This window comes from Chlorocebus sabaeus, chromosome 19 (assembly GCF_047675955.1).
Source record: "Chlorocebus sabaeus isolate Y175 chromosome 19, mChlSab1.0.hap1, whole genome shotgun sequence".
NCBI lineage: Eukaryota > Metazoa > Chordata > Mammalia > Primates > Cercopithecidae > Chlorocebus > Chlorocebus sabaeus.
The window spans coordinates 18,735,549-18,752,989 of NC_132922.1; the positions used below are offsets into that span (position 1 = coordinate 18,735,549).

A 17,441-nucleotide genomic window follows, 5' to 3' on the forward strand; every position below is an offset into this window, starting at 1 on the left:
TTCGTACTTGGAAAATATATGAGGACTCAAGGTTTGCTTGCCTTCTGAAACCATGCCATGTTATCCAATTTATCTCCCCAAAAAGACTAGAAGCTTTAAAAAGTGGTCTATGGCTTTAAATTTATTAGCCCATTATAAGCCCACAGCAGCCACAGAGAGCCGGAGACACAACATACTTGAGGTAAATACTTTGCAACTGGACGATGATGATGATGGTGGTGATGGTGAAGGTAATGGGGTGTGTGTGTGTGAGAGTGAGTGTATGTGTGTTTCCATCTGAGGGGATTGTTATAAGGTCTCTCACCGGAAATATTTATGATATAACAGAGATTTAAACTATGATTCAAAAGATCAGGCTCTCAAGAAAGTAAGACATCCACAGATTGGGAGAAAAGACGTGCAAATCATATATCTGATAAGAGTCTAGTATATAGAACATATAAAATTCAATAATAAAATGACAAATAACCCAATTTAAAATGCCAAAGGATCTGAATACACACGTCTCCAAAGCTATACAAATAGCCAATAATGACATGAAAATATGCTTAACATCAGGGGAATTCAAATCAAAGCCATAGTGGGTTAATACTTTGTACCCACTAGGATACCTATAATAATAAATTTTATAAAACAGAAATAACAAGTGTGAGTGGAGATGTGGAGAAATGGGGACCTTCATATATTGCTGGCAGGAATGTAAAATGGTACAGCCACGGCAGAAAATAGTCTGGGTCAGTCAGTTCTTCAAATGGTTAAGCATTCAGCTACCATATTACCCACCAATTCCATTCCTAGATGGAATTTCATTTCTCTCTACCCAAGAGAAATGAAAACATATGTCCACTTACAAACTCATACATTAATGTTTGTAATATTATTACTTATAATACCCAAAAAGGAGGAGCAACACAGATGTCCACCAAATGATAAGTGGATAAACAAAATACATGAACAGTTGACAAATGGGTAAACGTGATGGAATAGTATTCATCAATAAAAAGGAATAACATAAAAATACATGCTATGACACAGATGAACTTTGCCAACATTATGTTAAATAAAAGAAGCAAGTCACAAAAAAACACATATTATATTATTCTATTTATATGAAATATCCAGAATAGGCAAATCTAGGAATACAGAAAGTGTATTAGTAGTTGCCAAGGACTGGGAGGTTGGGGTGAAATAGGGAGAGACTGCTCATTCCATTAGCAGGTATAGGATTTCTTTACGGCGTGACAAAAATTTTCTAAAATTTATTTCAGCAATGCTTGCACAACTCTGTGAATATACTTAAAAAGCCACTGAATTGTACATTTTAAATGAGGGAATTGTAGGGTAGGTGAATTTAAGCTCAATTAAGTGTTTTTGTTTTGTTTTGTTTTTTAAGACAAGGCTGTATTTCTAACTCTGATCCTAAGCAAGTTACATCAAGCTCTAGGCCTCATTTCTGACGTGTTAAACAGGGATACCTTCCCAAATCAGAATACGGAACTCTTGTTATTAAAGTTTTCCCAATTATGGCAAGCCTGGTTGGCTATAATCTCTACTATTCTTCCCATACCAAGGCGTGCAAGGGGGGCACCTGCTGGGGCTAGAAGGCCAGGCCAAGCTGAGGACCCACTAACAAGAGTTTTACAGTCTCAGGAGTAAAAGTAACCTTAGGATCACCTAGACCTATCATCCATCTGATACATGAATCCCTTCCACAACACTTCTGCTGCCCAACTCTACAGCAACAGGAAATCTCCTACCCTACAGGGAACCTGCCCTCAGACAGTTCTGAGTAGGCTGAAATCTACCTCTCTGTAGCATCAAATGTAGTCCTCATGGTACCCAACAGAACAGGTCTTACCCCTTATCCATTTTGCCATCTTTCACATATTCAAAGACAACTCATGTTCCCTTCAACTCTCTCTTCTCTATATTCATATCTAACTGCATTTAGGAGACTCACATGTTTAGAACTTCACTTACACCTCTGTTAAACTTCAGCTTGTTAGATCTGAGTCAGCATTCGTGCCTCTTGAGATCTTTTTGGAACATGATTCTGTCATTCCTCTAGGTTTTACATCTTTTAATAATTTATGGTCTCACTTGCAGCCTTGCAAGATGAAGTATAAATGCTGCCTATTCTAATTATTTTGTCATTTGTTTGGAGGTTTTTTTAAATGGCTCTTTCTGAGTTTGTGTAGTGTAGATCACAAACTATCAGAGATACAGAAGTTATAAAGATCATCAAGTCCAATTATCTCATTTTTCAGTTGATAAAGGTCCATTTCAAGGAGTTAGTAGGAAGGGCTTTCAGCCCTAGCTCGGCCATTTGTTCAGGGTTACTTTGCATTGAAATTGGTAAGCTGGGATAGAACTTTCCACTCTGTATGACACTCTTATCAGACTCCATTCATTTATTTACTTAACAAATATTTGCTGAACATAATTTTACAGTGGTCCAGGCAAAAGATAATGGTCTGCCAGACTAGGGTTACAGAAGAAAAAATAGAGAGATGTATATTAGGAGACAAAATAGACACAAGTTGATGTGGATTGGTGGGAGGATCACCTACTTGCTGAGTGGAGGAGGCTCAATCTGCAAATGGAATGAAAAGGAGCAGCCAGAGAGGATAGGGAAAATTTAAAAAGACAAACAGGGGAATACAGTATGATGGAATTCAAGAGAAAAGAACAGCTCAAGAAGGATGAGTGATCGATAATGCTGAATGCCACTGAGGGGTCCAGTAAGGTGAGAAATGGAAAATATCTATTTAGTCTAGCATAGGGAGGTTATTAAGGAATACAGTAGGCTGGGCATGGTGACTCATACCTGTAAATCCGAGCACTTTGGGAGGCCGAGGCAAGTAGATCACCTGAGGTCAGGAGTTTGAGACCAGCCTGGCCAACATGGTGAAACCCCTTCTCTACTAAAAATACAAAAAAATTAGCTGGGCGTGGTGGCAGGTGCCTGTAATCCCAGCTACTCCAGAGGCTAAGGCAGGAGAATTGCTTGAACCCGGGAGGCGGAGGTTGTAGTGAGCCGAGATCACGCCATTGCACTCCAGCATGGGTGATAAGAGAAAGACTCCATCTCAAAAAAAAAAAAAAAAAAAAAAAAAAAAAGGAATGCAGTATTTACTGAAGCCAGATTACAGCCACAAGGAAGGACTGGCAATGGCACAGGGAAGCACGGCATTTTGTTCTGCATGCCACACATCTTTCTGTTGTGCACAGTACACTCCCGCATAATGTTTAGAGCTCCAATCCTCACTAGGAGGGTCTGCCCACCTAAAGGAATAACGTAAACACTCCACAGAGGCCAGTGCAATCCATGCCAGAACTTTAGAAGAGTCACTATGACTCCTGCTAATCGTAACCTTAATGAATAAGCAGCCCAGCTCAGTAGACTAGTTAACTACTACTCCCATTTTTATATAATTGAAATGCAAGTGGTTTGCCCAAAGTCATGCATGAAGTTTGTAGTATTTTAATTTTTTAAAAGACTCTCCCGAATTCCTCTATTCCAGCCTTGAGCAGCGTTAAGCAGGCCAAATGCCAGACACCACGTTCCTGCCTGGCCCTGGAAAACTCACGTCCCCTCTGTTGGCTTCCGTTTCCCCCACTGTAAAATGACAGGATTTGACTAGTCTCTAAGTTTCTTTTCAGTAATACAATTTTATAGGTTTATCTTAAATTTTTCTGAGTAATAACTTTGAAGTTTTGTGCTCCTGAAACCCCCTAACCTAACCCCCTAGCCAGATTTGTATCCCTTGAGCCAGAATTAGGAGATTTTTCTGAAACATGACTGTAATCCCACAGGTCAACTACAAAACTCTAGCTATTTGGGAGTCACAGCTAAGTACTCACTCAATCTCCTAGGAAAACAGATTCTTTATGGTGACAGCTGCCTTGAATCCCATCCATCTACTGCCTCAGACCCCCTCATCCTAGAGCTGAAATCTTGCCTCTTTCCCCATGTGTTTCCTTGGAAGAGCATAAAAGTCAATTCATTCTCCAGGTAAAACCCCTTGGACCTAGTTCAAGCCTTCATGTTAACATCTGTTGGAGGGCTTTTTAAAAATATTTTTTAATTGGCAAGTAAAGGTTGTATATATTGAGGGTGTACAATATGATGTCTTGAAATATCTGTACATTAGCTCAATTGAGCTAATCAGCATATATATGCATTACCTTACATATTTATCATTTTTTGTGGTGAGAACAGTTAAAATCTACTCTTGGCAATTTTCAAGTGTATAATACATTGTTAATAACTATAGTCATTGTGTTGTACAATAGATCTCTTGAACTTATTCCTCTTAACTGAAATTTTGTAACCATTGACCAACATCTTCCCAGATCCCCACCCTAACCCCTAGTAACCACCATTCTACTCTCTGCTTCTACAAATTTGACTTTTTAAGGCTCTACATATAAGTGAGAATATGTGGCATTTGTTTGAGTCTAAATTATTTCACTAAACATAATGTTCTCCAGGTTCATTTACGTTGTCATAAATGACATAATTTTCTTCTTTTTGAGGCTGAATAGTATCTCATTGTGTATATACTGTATGTTACATCTTTATCTATTCATCCATTCATTCATTGATAGGCACTTATGTTGATTCCACATCTTGACTATTGTGAACAATGCTACAGTGAACAAGGGAGAGCAGATATTTCTTCAAAACACTGATTTCATTTCCTTTGGCTATATGCCCAGTCATGGGATTTCTAGATCATATGGTAGTTCTATTTTTAATTTTTTGAGGGACTACTATCCAGTTTTCCATAAATAGTGTGCTAATTTACATCCACTGTTGGAGAGCTTTGAAAGACCTTCTATATGAGTATGGAAAAGTCATGTTTTTCTCTAACAAGTGTTCAGATCATCTCCTTTCCAAGCCTGACTGATGGGCAAGTCCCAGAACTCATAGAACCCAACCAAGTCATATGCCTCCTTCCCACTGAGAAAGGACATGTCCAAAAACTGAGGACATCCGCAATGATGCTTTCCCTCCTAACCCCCCGGCTAAGAAATGGCTTTGCCCAGAAGGTCCACAGAAATCTAGGTAGTGCCTAAACTCAACCAGCCTCCCAAGAAAGACTCTTACCATTGGGCATGAGCTCCACCACTAAGGTTGGATAGGCGATGTTGGTACAGCCAACCTTGGTACCGCAATATTTCTCACATTCTGAGGGGACAGCACAGGCAATTTTGTCTGGGAAGAGATGAAGAGCCACGTCAGCAAGCAGACATTGGGGAAATATTTCCAAAATTCACCTTCTTAAAACAAGGTTTCAAACAGGATATTCCTTTCCAAGGCCCTGAAGTGGTTCCATGGGAATGCAGCGCTCCACAGAGCCCTTTGGTGCCTGCCCCGCCCTGCTGGCCCTGACACGTTGATGAGCTCTGACTAAGGAAGAAAGACAATTTCTAGGAAAAGGAGGAAAGGAATCAAAGAACCGTTCAGGGTGGGAGGGAGGGAGCAAGAGATTGAGCAACAGCTGAGCAAATATTATTAGGGAGAAGTGACCTGGAGGCATGTCATAACTTTAGAAGATTTGAAACAAAAAAAAAGGAGAAAACAGTTGTCAACGTAAGAGACCAGGAAAGACAATTCCAAAAGTTCCCTCAAGTTGCTCACTGTCTAGCACAGAAACAATAATGCTTGGATATGACCATAACAAATTAGAGGGCCAGGCATGGTGGCTCATGCCTATCATCCCAGCACTTTGGAAGGCCAAGGCAGGCGAATCACTTGAGGCCAGGAGTTCAAGACTAGCCTGAGCAACATAACAAATTCCCATCGCTACAAAAAAAAAAAAAAAAAAAAATTAAAAATGAGGCAGGCATGGTGGTACATACCTGTAGTCACAGCTGCTCAGCAGGCTGAAGCAGGAATGTCACTTGAGCCCAGGAGTTACAGTTGGAGACTGCAGTGAGCTATGATCACACCACTGCACTCCAGCCTGGGTGACAGAGTGAAACCTGGCCTCAAAAAAAAAAAAAAAGAAAAAGAAAAAAGGAAGCTGGAAGCTATAGAGCTTTAGAAGTGACTTCGAGACAGAAAAAGGGAGAGTGGCCTGTGGGTCCAGCAGAAATTATTACCTGTGTACAGAATGCGGCTGATCATTCCTGGCATCACTATAATGAACATGGGCAGCAGCTTTAGGTACCCACACAGGGTGCAGCCGGCCTTCACGTGAGACATATTCTTGGCTGAGAGGCAGCGCTGCACAATGACCTGCCAGAAAAAGCCCAGTAAGGGAGGTATGCAGACCAGAGACCCTGTGACACCCTTGCACTTCCCAGCTTCGCCATCCTGGGTCCTTGACCTGGCACTCCTGTATCACTGGAGCATGGCAACTCACAAACCACCTGAGCTCTCCCCTCCCTGTCCCAACCTTACAAACCACACACAGACAGGAAGTTCCCGTAGCGCCCTGGGGAAGACTCTGTCCGTCCCGCACATCCAGTTTGGGTACCTGATCTGTGCACCAGTACCACACAGCAAGGATGGACATCCCAAAGATGAGCCCAGGCCATGGGAGGTCTCCCGTGAGGGGATCTCGGAAGATGTGGAATGAGTCGGCCCTCGGAGTGTAGCATTTTTCCTCAAAGGTGGTGTTGCCATCAGAAACTATGGTTGGAATGGCTTTCATGTACTTTTCCATGAAAGCATCAAAGCCTCCCACTTCGTGAAAAGCTGGAAAACATCAGTGCAGAAATGAACATTCTGAAACCTTCAGCTCTTCATAGCAGCTTCTTTCCATAGATGCCTGAGAAACTGAGAGGACCCAGCCCACAGACAGAACCCTCACTGAGTGGCCTTGGGCAAGTCACCTTCCCATTCTGGGCCTCAGCTTTCTCATCCATAGAATGAGATTAGTAGCCCTGCCCAGCCCGCTCGGGGGCTATTATGGGGACGAAAGCAATAACTTGTAAAAGAGCTCCAACTGTAAACCTCTTTATAAAAGGGAAGGGACTTTCATTAATCAAAGAAAGAGCTTGATTTGGGACCACATACAAAGACTCTGTTTTTTTCCCTCACCCTCTGCTGTCAGTCATGGCCTTTGGAGCCTTGGACCCAGACCTAGAGACACACAGACCTATACACACACAATGGCCTTTGGGACCTCGGACCCACACCTACCACCCCTGGACCCAGCAGTGTGGTGGGATGGACAGGGAATGGGTGAGAAATCCGGAACCTGCCACCTCTCAATTGTGTGTCCTTGAATAAGTCATTCCACTGCCTGCCTTGCTAACACCCAGGGCCTGCTGGGGAAAACCAAATGAAAGTCCTTAGAAAACAGAAGAGAGAAGAGCAAATACGAGTCTTTACAGGATACACAGTGGGCCTTGAGCACCTAGAAATAAAATGTACTTTCCATCCTCCCATAATAAGTACCCTTACCTAGGTTCTCCAGTCTCGTCTTTAAGATTTCATAGACGAGTAAAAAAAAAAAAAAAAAAAAAAAAAAAAAAAATTAATTGGAGGGCCAGCACTGAGGAGCCAAGTTTTTAATTTTGCCAAATAAGGGCATTAAAAGGAACATTATCACCCACTATCAACAATTCATAAAAGGACATTTGACATCAAAATGTAGATAAGATACAGCCTAAGATTGAAGACACAACATTTGAATAGATTTAGCTTGATGGATATTTAGCCTTATCCTTTTTTTGTCCAGTTTCTCTGCAAACAGAACACCATGTTATCACAGGCTCACAGCACAGCCACTAGCTCAGACTGGTGAAAGAGGGCAGCAGAAAACCCAGGACCAGACCCAACCTCAGTCTTCCAGAGATGAGGAAACTGACCCTGCATACTCACTATGACAGCCCATCTGGGCTGGACCTTCCCTTTGGAAGGGCAGAGCACTCCTCAGCTCACTGCCTAGTCTGGCAACAGGTAGAGAGGCTGGACTTGCCTTTCTATTCCTGAGGCCCTCTGCCTCTGCTCCCACCTCCTCAGCCTGCCCTGGCCCCACTTACCAAACCCAGTCAGGATTAAAGACCCCACCAGCATGATCACCGTCTGCAAGGTGTCCGTGTAAATCACTGCCGCCAGGCCCCCTAAGCAGGCAAGAAGACAACACATCTGACCTCGTGTGCAGGGCAACCTGTCTACCTGCTTCCTTCCCCACTCTCCACCCTCTACTTCCTGCTGGCCTTCTGAGAACACCCCTGCAGTCGTCCGTCTGCCTTTCCTTCCTTCACCCTCTCGTCCTGTTACAGTATTCTGCTACTCAGCATGTTCCCACAACTCCACCTGTCATAGAAGTAGCGAATGCTTCTCCCTACTTGAGGGGAAAGAGTCTGGTGTGACCCTTTTGAGCCAGAAGATGGCTCAAAGGAGATGGCTCCTCTGTGGTAAGAGGAAGCATCTTCCACACACAAGGCAAGGAGGAGCAAAGAGCTAGCTGTGGAGATGGTGGGACATCACCAAATTGGCACATTTCAAAGGGCCACTTCTATGTCTACCTTTTTATTAGTCCCCAAAGCTGTGGGGCTCCAGTCAAGCAGCAAGTGCTAAAGCTGATCCTTCCCACCCCCGCCAAGGAGGCAGAGTGACCCCTCTGCAAAGGAGCCCGATTGCTATTCAAGCACCAGCTTCTTGGGTCACCACTTGAGTCTTCCTCTAAAACCTCTGTATGTGAGTCACTTCCTTTCTCCCTCCCTACAGGGGTTCCCAGTCCCTGACACATCAAATCCAAGGCCTCTGTCTGGCTTTCAGAGCCCCTATACTGTGACCTCATTTGAACTATCAAGCTGTATGGTTCCCCCAAACCCACACAGGATCCTTCAGTGGCCACCCTCCTCCAGCCAAGAGCATCTGCGTGCCCAACCTGCCTCCATTCCCCTTGTGCTCACTTATTTTTGCACCTGCCACTGCCCTGATTCTCCCACCTTAGCTAAGTCATCTCTGCAACCCACAGGGCCCAGCTCTGCATGCACTCCTGTGAGAAGCTGCCCTGACTATCCCAGCCAACACCACAGCTTTCTGAAACCACTCGTATAACTTGTAGGGTCTGTGAGTGGGGACTAAGCAAATACCGCAATCCCAAACTGTTACCTGAGTGTATGTCTCCTCCTCAGGAGGAAAAAACACCTCTCCTACTTCCCTTTATCCTTCACTAGTGCCTAATCCTGAACTGGGTTTGAGGTGCTGGTTTATTTGAATGAACTCACCTGTAATTGTGTAAAGGGCAGTAATTGCCAATAAGAGAAAGATGGCCAAATACAGATTCAGGCCTAAGGCCAGATTGATGAATATGGCCCCCGAGAAGATGTCTGCCTGGAAAGAGAGGAGAAGCAGAGTTAGGAGGGAGAGAGGTCAGCTGCCTACAGGGCCTATGGTCTCTCTATTCCTGATTTTCCAAGCAAGCTTTATTCAAGATGATAATACGTGTTCTATGAGAAAAAGAATTCCATGGTCAAAAAGGTCTGTAAAATGCTAAACAGAGTTAAGGCGGTTTCTTCGCCACACAACTTTTCTGAGCCTTTAATATATGCCATGTATGGTCATCCCCAGGGAGGGAACATGGTACATGACATCTCACAAACTCATTGAACTATGGAACTATTTTTGCCAAGAAACAACTATTAACACTTAGACGTTCCTTGCAAGTCACCTGTAGACTGTTGTTCTGAGCTATTGTCCATCTTTTGCACCTCAGTGTACACAGGTTTATCAGAACTCATTCCCAAAAGCAAGTCTGAGTCCTGGTGAGAAACACCAGCCCCCGCAGGAGTGGGGAGAAACTTAGCAAGTTTGTAATTTTAACTCCCCAACCCAGATGCAGTCCATCTTGACTCAAACACAACCAGAACATCACCAAGCACCTCTTATGTAGCAGCCTTGGTACTTGCTGGTTTTATTTAGATTATTTCGTGTAATTTTTGGGAGAACTGCTCCCTCTTCACTCCTGAATTCTTGATGCAGTTCTTCCACTTTCACCATTTCTCCTCCTTCCTGTCTCTTAATGAACCTTCTACCTGGCAGGATGGTGCAGTTGCTCATATAAACCAGCAGAGAGCACCAGGGTCACCCCAAATACAGGTTCATGTCATCTCCAAAACAATACCAGGGAGGGTAGTATTAAGGGATGATCATGGTGAGTCTTTTTTATTGACTGTATTTATTTATTTATTTTGACGGAGTCTTACTCTGTCGCCCAGGCTGGAGTGCAGTGGCGTGATCTCAGCTCACTGCAACCTCTGTCTCCCGGGTTCAAACGATTCTCCTGCCTCAGCCTCCTGAATAGCTGGGATCACAGGTGTGTGCCACCACACCCAGCTAATTTTTGTATTTCTAGTAGAGACAGGCTTTCACCATGTTGGTTAGGCTGGTCTTGAACTCCTGACCTCGTGATCTGTCTGCCTTGCCCAAAGTGCTGGGATTACAGGCGGAGCCACTGCGCCCAGCTGAGTCTTTTGTTTCCAAATCTCCAGGTGTGGAAGAAACTGGACTTCCCCTAGATGGAATGAATGCACAAGCTGTTTCACTGCACAAATCCTAACATTTCACGGCATGCAAACAGCACCCAGACGGAGCCTTGGGGATGGGCCAGTAGGATTGGACTCTCACTTCTCACATCTCCTCTTACATCTTGCATCTCCTCTCTAGTCCCATTTCCCAGTCCCCATCACATTGCTGTTCCTGAGGGCCCTCCAGTGTTTAAGGTTTCCCCCCACACCTGCCTGTCCCTCCTATGAGAATCTCCTATTCCCTCCCTCGGTTAGTTAGCAGAGAGCACATCTAATACCAACTCCATGCTTCTGAGCTAACACGTGAGCCCTGGAGGGTGATTCGACCCCCTCCCCCAAGGTGGGTCTTTTGAGGACCTGATGCCTTAGTTCCCCTCTGCCCAGACCTCCCCTGAAGATTCTCTCACCCAGGGGACCGAATGTCACTGTCTTTCCTGGTGAGGAGGGGAGGCAGAGCCAGGAGGTGGGAGGAGAGATGGTGAGTTAGAAAGAAACTCCTCTCTCCCTGGAGCTAGCAGTCAGAATAACCAGCATTTTAGCCCCAGTGCCGCCACTCTAGGCCTGCAAGCCTTTGGGCAAAACATTTCCCCTCTCTAATTCTCCGTGTCTTCGTGTTTATGCAGGAAGTCCTGGCTCCAGGGGCTTGTGATTCTCAGTGGTTGGAAGTGGGAAAGGTCAGCAGTGAGGAAAGCATTCTCCTCCTGGGTCCTGGACCGCTTCCATTCTGCCTTGCCCTCTGCAGTAGCCCAAGAGGAGGAAGGGTCCCCTGTGGTGCATTAAGTCTTGCCAAAGGTGAAATGGCCACTTCCTGACTCTGCACACTGGGCCACTTGAAATTGTAATGAGTATGTATAATGCTGGTCCCTCTCCTCTCATGCCTCTATACAGTCCCATAAAGTTTCTTAAATTCAAGGGGTCCCATTCACTGATTGCAGTGAAATCTGTTAAATGCACACCCTGTTGATTTGGTGGATTAGCTAATAAGTGTAAATAAGCTAGGAAAATATTACAAAGCTGATACTGCCTTTAAACTGCCCTTGGTTGGTTTATTTTCCAGAGTAGTTAATTTTTAATGCTTTATGACAACACGCCATAGTAGACTGTGATACCCTCATTAATATGTGCCTTGCTGTCATTAGTCACAAAGAAGTAACACGTAAGTTCTAAGATAATGCTATAAAGGACCTCAAAGACTTCTGTAAAGTGTTGGGCTAATGGAAATCTTGTTTTTATGATACTCTATTTCCTTCTAACAGTACAGATAAAGAATTCTTTTTTTTTTTCTTTTTTTTTTTTGAGATGGAGTCTCACTCTGTCGCCCAGGCTGGAGGGCAGTGGCGTGATCTCGACTCACTGCAAGCTCCACCTCCCGGGTTCATGCCATTCTCCTGCCTCAGCCTCCCGAGTAGGTGGGCCTACAGGCCCCCGCCACTACGCCCAGCTAATTTTTTGTATTTTTAGTAGAGACAGGGTTTCACCAAGTTAGCCAGGATGGTCTCGAGCTCCTGACCTTGTGATCCGCCTGCCTCGGCCTCCCAAAGTGCTGGGATTACAGGCATGAGCCACCGTGCCCGGCCCAGATAAAGAATCCTAAGGAAAGCTCCCTGGTGAATTGAAGAAACCTAGGACAAATTCTTCCTCACATGAGTCATTCTAGCTTCAGAGAAGAATTCTGCCGTTGGCATGTCAAAGGCCAGGCTGGGAATACCTTAGCTAAGCTCATGTAGGTGACTCCAGCTGAGCAAGGCCACTGCAGTCTGGGTGCTCTGACATCAGTCTTTGGTTCTTCCTAGCTGCCAAACAAACCCACTAGGGTGTTTTTGTTTTGTTTTGTTTTGTTTTGTTTGTTTTTTTGTTTTCTTCATGTTCAGAGAGTTTTACAGTTTACCAAGGACTTTTAAGCACATGCATTATTTTGATCCTCAAAACATTGACAAGTAAGGGACCTCCTTTCTGGAATATTTTCTACAGAGAGCAAGGTCTTTTTCTTTTTCTTTTTTTCTTTTTTTTTTTTTTTTGAGACAGAGTCTTGCTCTGTCGCCAAGCTGGAGTGCAATGGTGCGATCTCAACTCACTGCAACCTCCATTTCCCAGGTTCAAGTGATTCCCCTGCCTCAGCCTCCCGAGTAACTGGGACTACCGGTGCGTGCCACCGCGCCTGGCTAATTTTTTTTGTATTTTAGTAGAGACAGGGTTTCACCCTGTTGGCCAGACTGGTCTCAATCTCCTGATCTTGTGATCCACCCACCTCAACCTCCCAAAGTGCTAGGATTATAGGCCTGAGCCACCACGCTCAGCCAGCAAGGTCTTTTTTAACAACAATGAAAAAGTTTTAAATTTACTTTTAAAATAAAATCTCAAATAAAATAATGTATGTGGCAGGGGGAGTTAAAATAAACAACACAGGCCAGGCACAGTGGCTTATGCCTGTAATCCCAGCACTTTGGGAGGCTGAGGCAGGCAGATCCCTTGAGGTCAGGAGTTTGAGACACCAGCCTGGCCAACATGGTAAATCCCCGTCTCTACTAAAAATATAAAAATTAGCCAGGCATGGTGGTGCATGCCTGTAGTCTCAGCTAATAGAGAGGCTGAGGCAGGAGAATTGCTTGAACCTGGGAGGCAGAGGTTGCAGTGAGCCGAGATTGTGCCACTGCACTCCAGCCTGGGTGACAGAGCAAAACTCTGTCTCAAAAATAAATAAAAATAAAAAATAAACCATAGAAGTTACACACTGAAAAGTAAAAGTAGCCCAAAAGTGACCACTGTCAAGAGATTTTTGTCCACGAGAGGATTTTTAAATGGCTTTCTAAAAATTATATGTCAACAGTATGTTCTGCAGCCCCTAAAATAATAATTAATAAAATTGAAACTAGAAAACATTTACAATTTGATGGTTGGGGTGGAAAGAAGGCAACAAAATGGTGCGCATATTCTAATTGCAACTTTGTGAAAGAATATACACAATTTGAGCAAGGCCAAAATATGAAAATATTGGTACTGCCATTCCAGTGGGCATCTCCCACCCCAAGATTTTTAAATGCCAATGTTACATTTTTCCTACAGTTTCAAAAGTGCAGGAAGCAGAAATTTTAAAACAGAATATATTCTTTACCGCTATCTGGGTACCCATACATATGTAGTAAAAATACAGAAACATAGACTACAAGAATCCATACCAAGTGCAAGACAGCATTCACCTTTCAGGAAAGAGGAAAATGAGACCAAGAAAGGGTATAAATAGGTCTTCAACTATATCTGTAATGTTATATTTCTTTTCTACAGATAATAAATTGTTAAGATCTATAAAATCTGAGTGGTGGATATAAGGGTGTTTGCTATATTCTTTCTGCATTCCTGTATGTTTGAAGTATTTCATTAATTTTTTATTTATAAAAATAGGGGACTGTATAAAGAATACAGAACCACCTTTGATATAAAAGAACTGTCCTGTAATCCTATGAGACCATTTGTTTCACAGCTTATCCCAGATTTCTCTTTCCCTAAACTAATGTTAGCCCTTAAAAGAGAGTAGGGGGAAGGATGGAGGGAGGGAAAGGAAAGGGAAGGGAGAGAAGGAAAGAGAGAGTGAAAGGAAGAAGGGGAAACGAAGGGAAAGGAAGAGAGCGAAGGAAGGGGGAGAGAGGGAAGGGAAGGAAGGAAGGAAAGAAAGGGAAGGTAAAAGAGGAAGAGAGAGAAAGGGGAGAAGGAGGGAGTGAAGGAAGAAAAGGAGGGAAGGAGAGAGGGACGGAAGGAAGGAAGGAAGGAGAGAGAGGGGGAAAGGGGAGACGGAAGGGAAAGAAGAAAATGTCTCCAATGCTGTAAGCAAAACCAACTTGAAGTGAAATAAAAAATTACGGTCCTCTAGGTCAAGGATTGGCAAACTTTTTCTGTAAAGGGCCCGGGAGTAAATGTTTTATGCTTTGCATTTACTGTCTCTGTCACACTCTGCCATTAAAGCATAAAAGCAGCCACAGACAACACAAACAATGGTCTTGGCTGGGCTCCAGTAAAACTTTACTTACGAAAATAGATCATGTGTTGGATTTAGCCCAGGGGTGTTGTTCCTATCACTTTGAAAATTTGGCTGAACAATGTCCATGGGACTCATGGGGAATAAAAATACAGACCCCAGTTGGAAAGCATCTGCAAGTAACTGAGTCTCTGATTGGGAGCTTTGGGCATGTTGCTTCACCTTGGCTCTGATGTTTTGAGATCCAGTGATTTTATATGCGTGTGTTTGCTGTCCATTCTGGTCCTAACCAAGATGTATTTGAGCACTCAATAAATCCTGCCTAGCCTCGAGGTTTCAGATGGTGAAGCCCCATTACTCACATTTCTCTTTCCACTTGTGAAAGTGAGCGGCCCTGGGAATGGGCCTTCAAATCTTAAGCAAAAGCCAAAGCTCTTCTTTTCACCCAAGGATCCAAAATGGACAGCAGAATTGCTGTAAACATTTATTGTAGCTGTGATCTGTGATAACAGCCCCAGGAAACACAGACGGGGACGTGAACATTCAGTCATCATGTGTAAGTCATAAAATCTGAGGCTTTATCTCCAGGGATTGTGCACATTTGCATAAGATGCACATGCCAGGAAATTTTACAGAATGGAATGCTTCTCAGAGCTTGATAAGGCAGGTGCTCAAGGGAGCCAATAAAATTCAGGAGCTCATGGAAGGACAATCAGTTCTGAGTCTCGGAGCCCAAAAATATGTGACCAAAAGATGGTAGCCATAGCCAAGGCTCCACATCACAGCTGCCCAGTGGTCTGGACCATATCTGGGCTCTGCAGCTGCAATGCCCTGTACTTTCTCCTCTCTCCCATTAATTACACCCCCACTGGATCCCTACATTCTTCCCAAGCCTTCGTGGCAGGTCCCTGGTTGTTTGCTCTCTGGACGGGAATCTCACACCATCCCTCCTCTCTTCTCACCCATCACAAACCATCCGTGCCCTTCCACACACACATACAATTGATGAATCTTGGTTTGTGTGCAATATAAATGCCTTATCACCATATTTTGTTAATGAACAGTTATTTTCTTTTGTCCATGAGCCCTGCATTCCTGTGCGTCTTGAAGTGAGCTTCTAGAAAGTACAGTTGATATCGATGTAATTATTTTTTAAATTTCATGCTCTGTGACCCATGGTGAACCTAAAACCAGCCGAATTTACAAAGACAAAGCCTTGCCTGTCTGCATCCCTCCCTACCCTACCCTCTGTCCAGATGTTCCTCCTTCAGATCCTTCATATACCCAGTGTGCAGCTGATGTTCTCTCCTCACAGTCCTCTCAAATCCTACTGTTGGCAACTCATTTATATTGTGAGGTTCATTTAACTGGCTGTCTTCATTTTTCCCAGGGTCTTGAATGCTAACCTACTCTGTACTGGAAGAATGAAAGACTTAGAAGGTAGGGGGCATATAATGTCAAAAGGTTTAGATTCAGTGTCACAAATCTGCCTCTCATCCCAGTTCTGCTTCTTTAGCCCCTCACAGTCCCTTCCCCTGTCTGGACCTCAGTTTCCTCATCTGTAAAATGAAAATGCAGGACATAAGACCACATGATCTATCCCATCCCCTCATTCTTTTTTTTTTTTTTTTTTTTTTTTTTTTGAGACGGAGTCTTGCTCTGTCACCCAGGCTGGAGTGCAGTGGCCAGATCTCGGCTCACTGCAAGCTCCGCCTCCTGGGTTCACGCCATTCTCCTGCCTCAGCCTCCCGAGTAGCTGGGACTACAGGCGCCCGCCACCTCGCCCGGCTAGTTTTTTGTAATTTTTAGTAGAGACGGGGTTTCACCGTGTTAGCCAGGATGGTCTCGATCTCCTGACCTCGTGATCCGCCCGTCTCCGCCTCCCAAAGTGCTGGGATTACAGGCTTGAGCCACCGCGCCCGGCCCCATCCCCTCATTCTATGCCTTCATCCCATCCAAGCAGAGGGCAGAACTCTGAGGACAGACTTTGGCACTGGAGAGACCCTGGTCCAAGTCCTGGCTTTGCCACATAACAGCTGTGTAATTTGGGGGAAATTACCTAACTTCTCTGAGACTCAGTTTTCTCTCCCATAAAATGGAAAATAAAATTAAAATCCCAGCCAGATGTGGTGGCTCACACCTGTAATCCCAGCACTTTGGGATGTCAAGGCAAGAGGATCACTTGAGGCAAGAAGTTCAAGACTAACCTGGGTAACATAGTAAGACCCTATCTCTAAAAAAAATAAGTAAAAAATAGCTGGGCATGGTGGCACATGGATGTAGTCTCAGCTGCTCAGGAGGCTGAGGCAGGATGATCACTTGAGCCCACGAGTTTAAGGTTGCACTGACCCATAATCATGCCACTGCACTCCAGCCTGGGCAACAGAGCAATACCCTATCTCAGTAAACAAACAAATAATAGAAATCTCTACCCATGCTGTACTCTTCTGAGAACTGGAGAAGGTGTAAGTAAAACCCCTATTGGAGACTGAAGATACTGGCACTAAATAGAGGGCAGCTATCAAACTTCTTATGTGTTTGTCAGGGGATCCCTGGTCTTGGGCAATGGATGGAGTAAGTATAATGTTGGTCATGGCCTCCACTAAATCATGATTCAGCCTCCTTCACTTTCTCCTCCTCTCCTTCAGCATTAGTTTTTAATTATAAGATTAAAAGCCTGGGCTTTTCAGTCTTATTTGATTAGAGACCAGTGTGCAGAGCCTGGACTGGGAAATGCTGGGAAGGCTGGAGAAATCAGGCTTTAGCTTCCTGAGGGAGGGCAATGCGTCTGTCCAAGAAGAGAAAAGGGAATGTGAGCAGGAGGGTGAGGAGGGTAAGGAGCCCCAAAAATCACACACACAGGGAACAGCCCACAACAGATATAATTCAAAAGCCAAATTTAGAAAGAGCAGGCTCCTGGGGGATGGGCTCCATCCGGATCTGAGCTAAAAGAGGCTGTCCCTCGACTCCCTGG

At 44.2% G+C, this 17,441-nt stretch overlaps 1 protein-coding gene across 2 annotated transcripts in view; it reads right to left on the reverse strand.

Annotated features, from left to right (window-relative positions):
- The window catches only part of SLC5A1 (solute carrier family 5 member 1), a 77,851-nt gene that overhangs the window by 21,212 nt on the left and 39,198 nt on the right, over positions 1-17,441 (reverse strand). For both annotated transcript variants that reach the window (XM_007975552.3, XM_073006784.1), the window contains 5 exons: positions 9,199-9,304; positions 8,002-8,082; positions 6,489-6,709; positions 6,112-6,247; positions 5,114-5,221 (listed from right to left, as the gene is read on the reverse strand). In XM_007975552.3, coding sequence (XP_007973743.1) covers positions 5,114-5,221; positions 6,112-6,247; positions 6,489-6,709; positions 8,002-8,082; positions 9,199-9,304 — 652 coding nt within the window. The remainder of the gene's footprint in view (positions 1-5,113; positions 5,222-6,111; positions 6,248-6,488; positions 6,710-8,001; positions 8,083-9,198; positions 9,305-17,441) is intronic.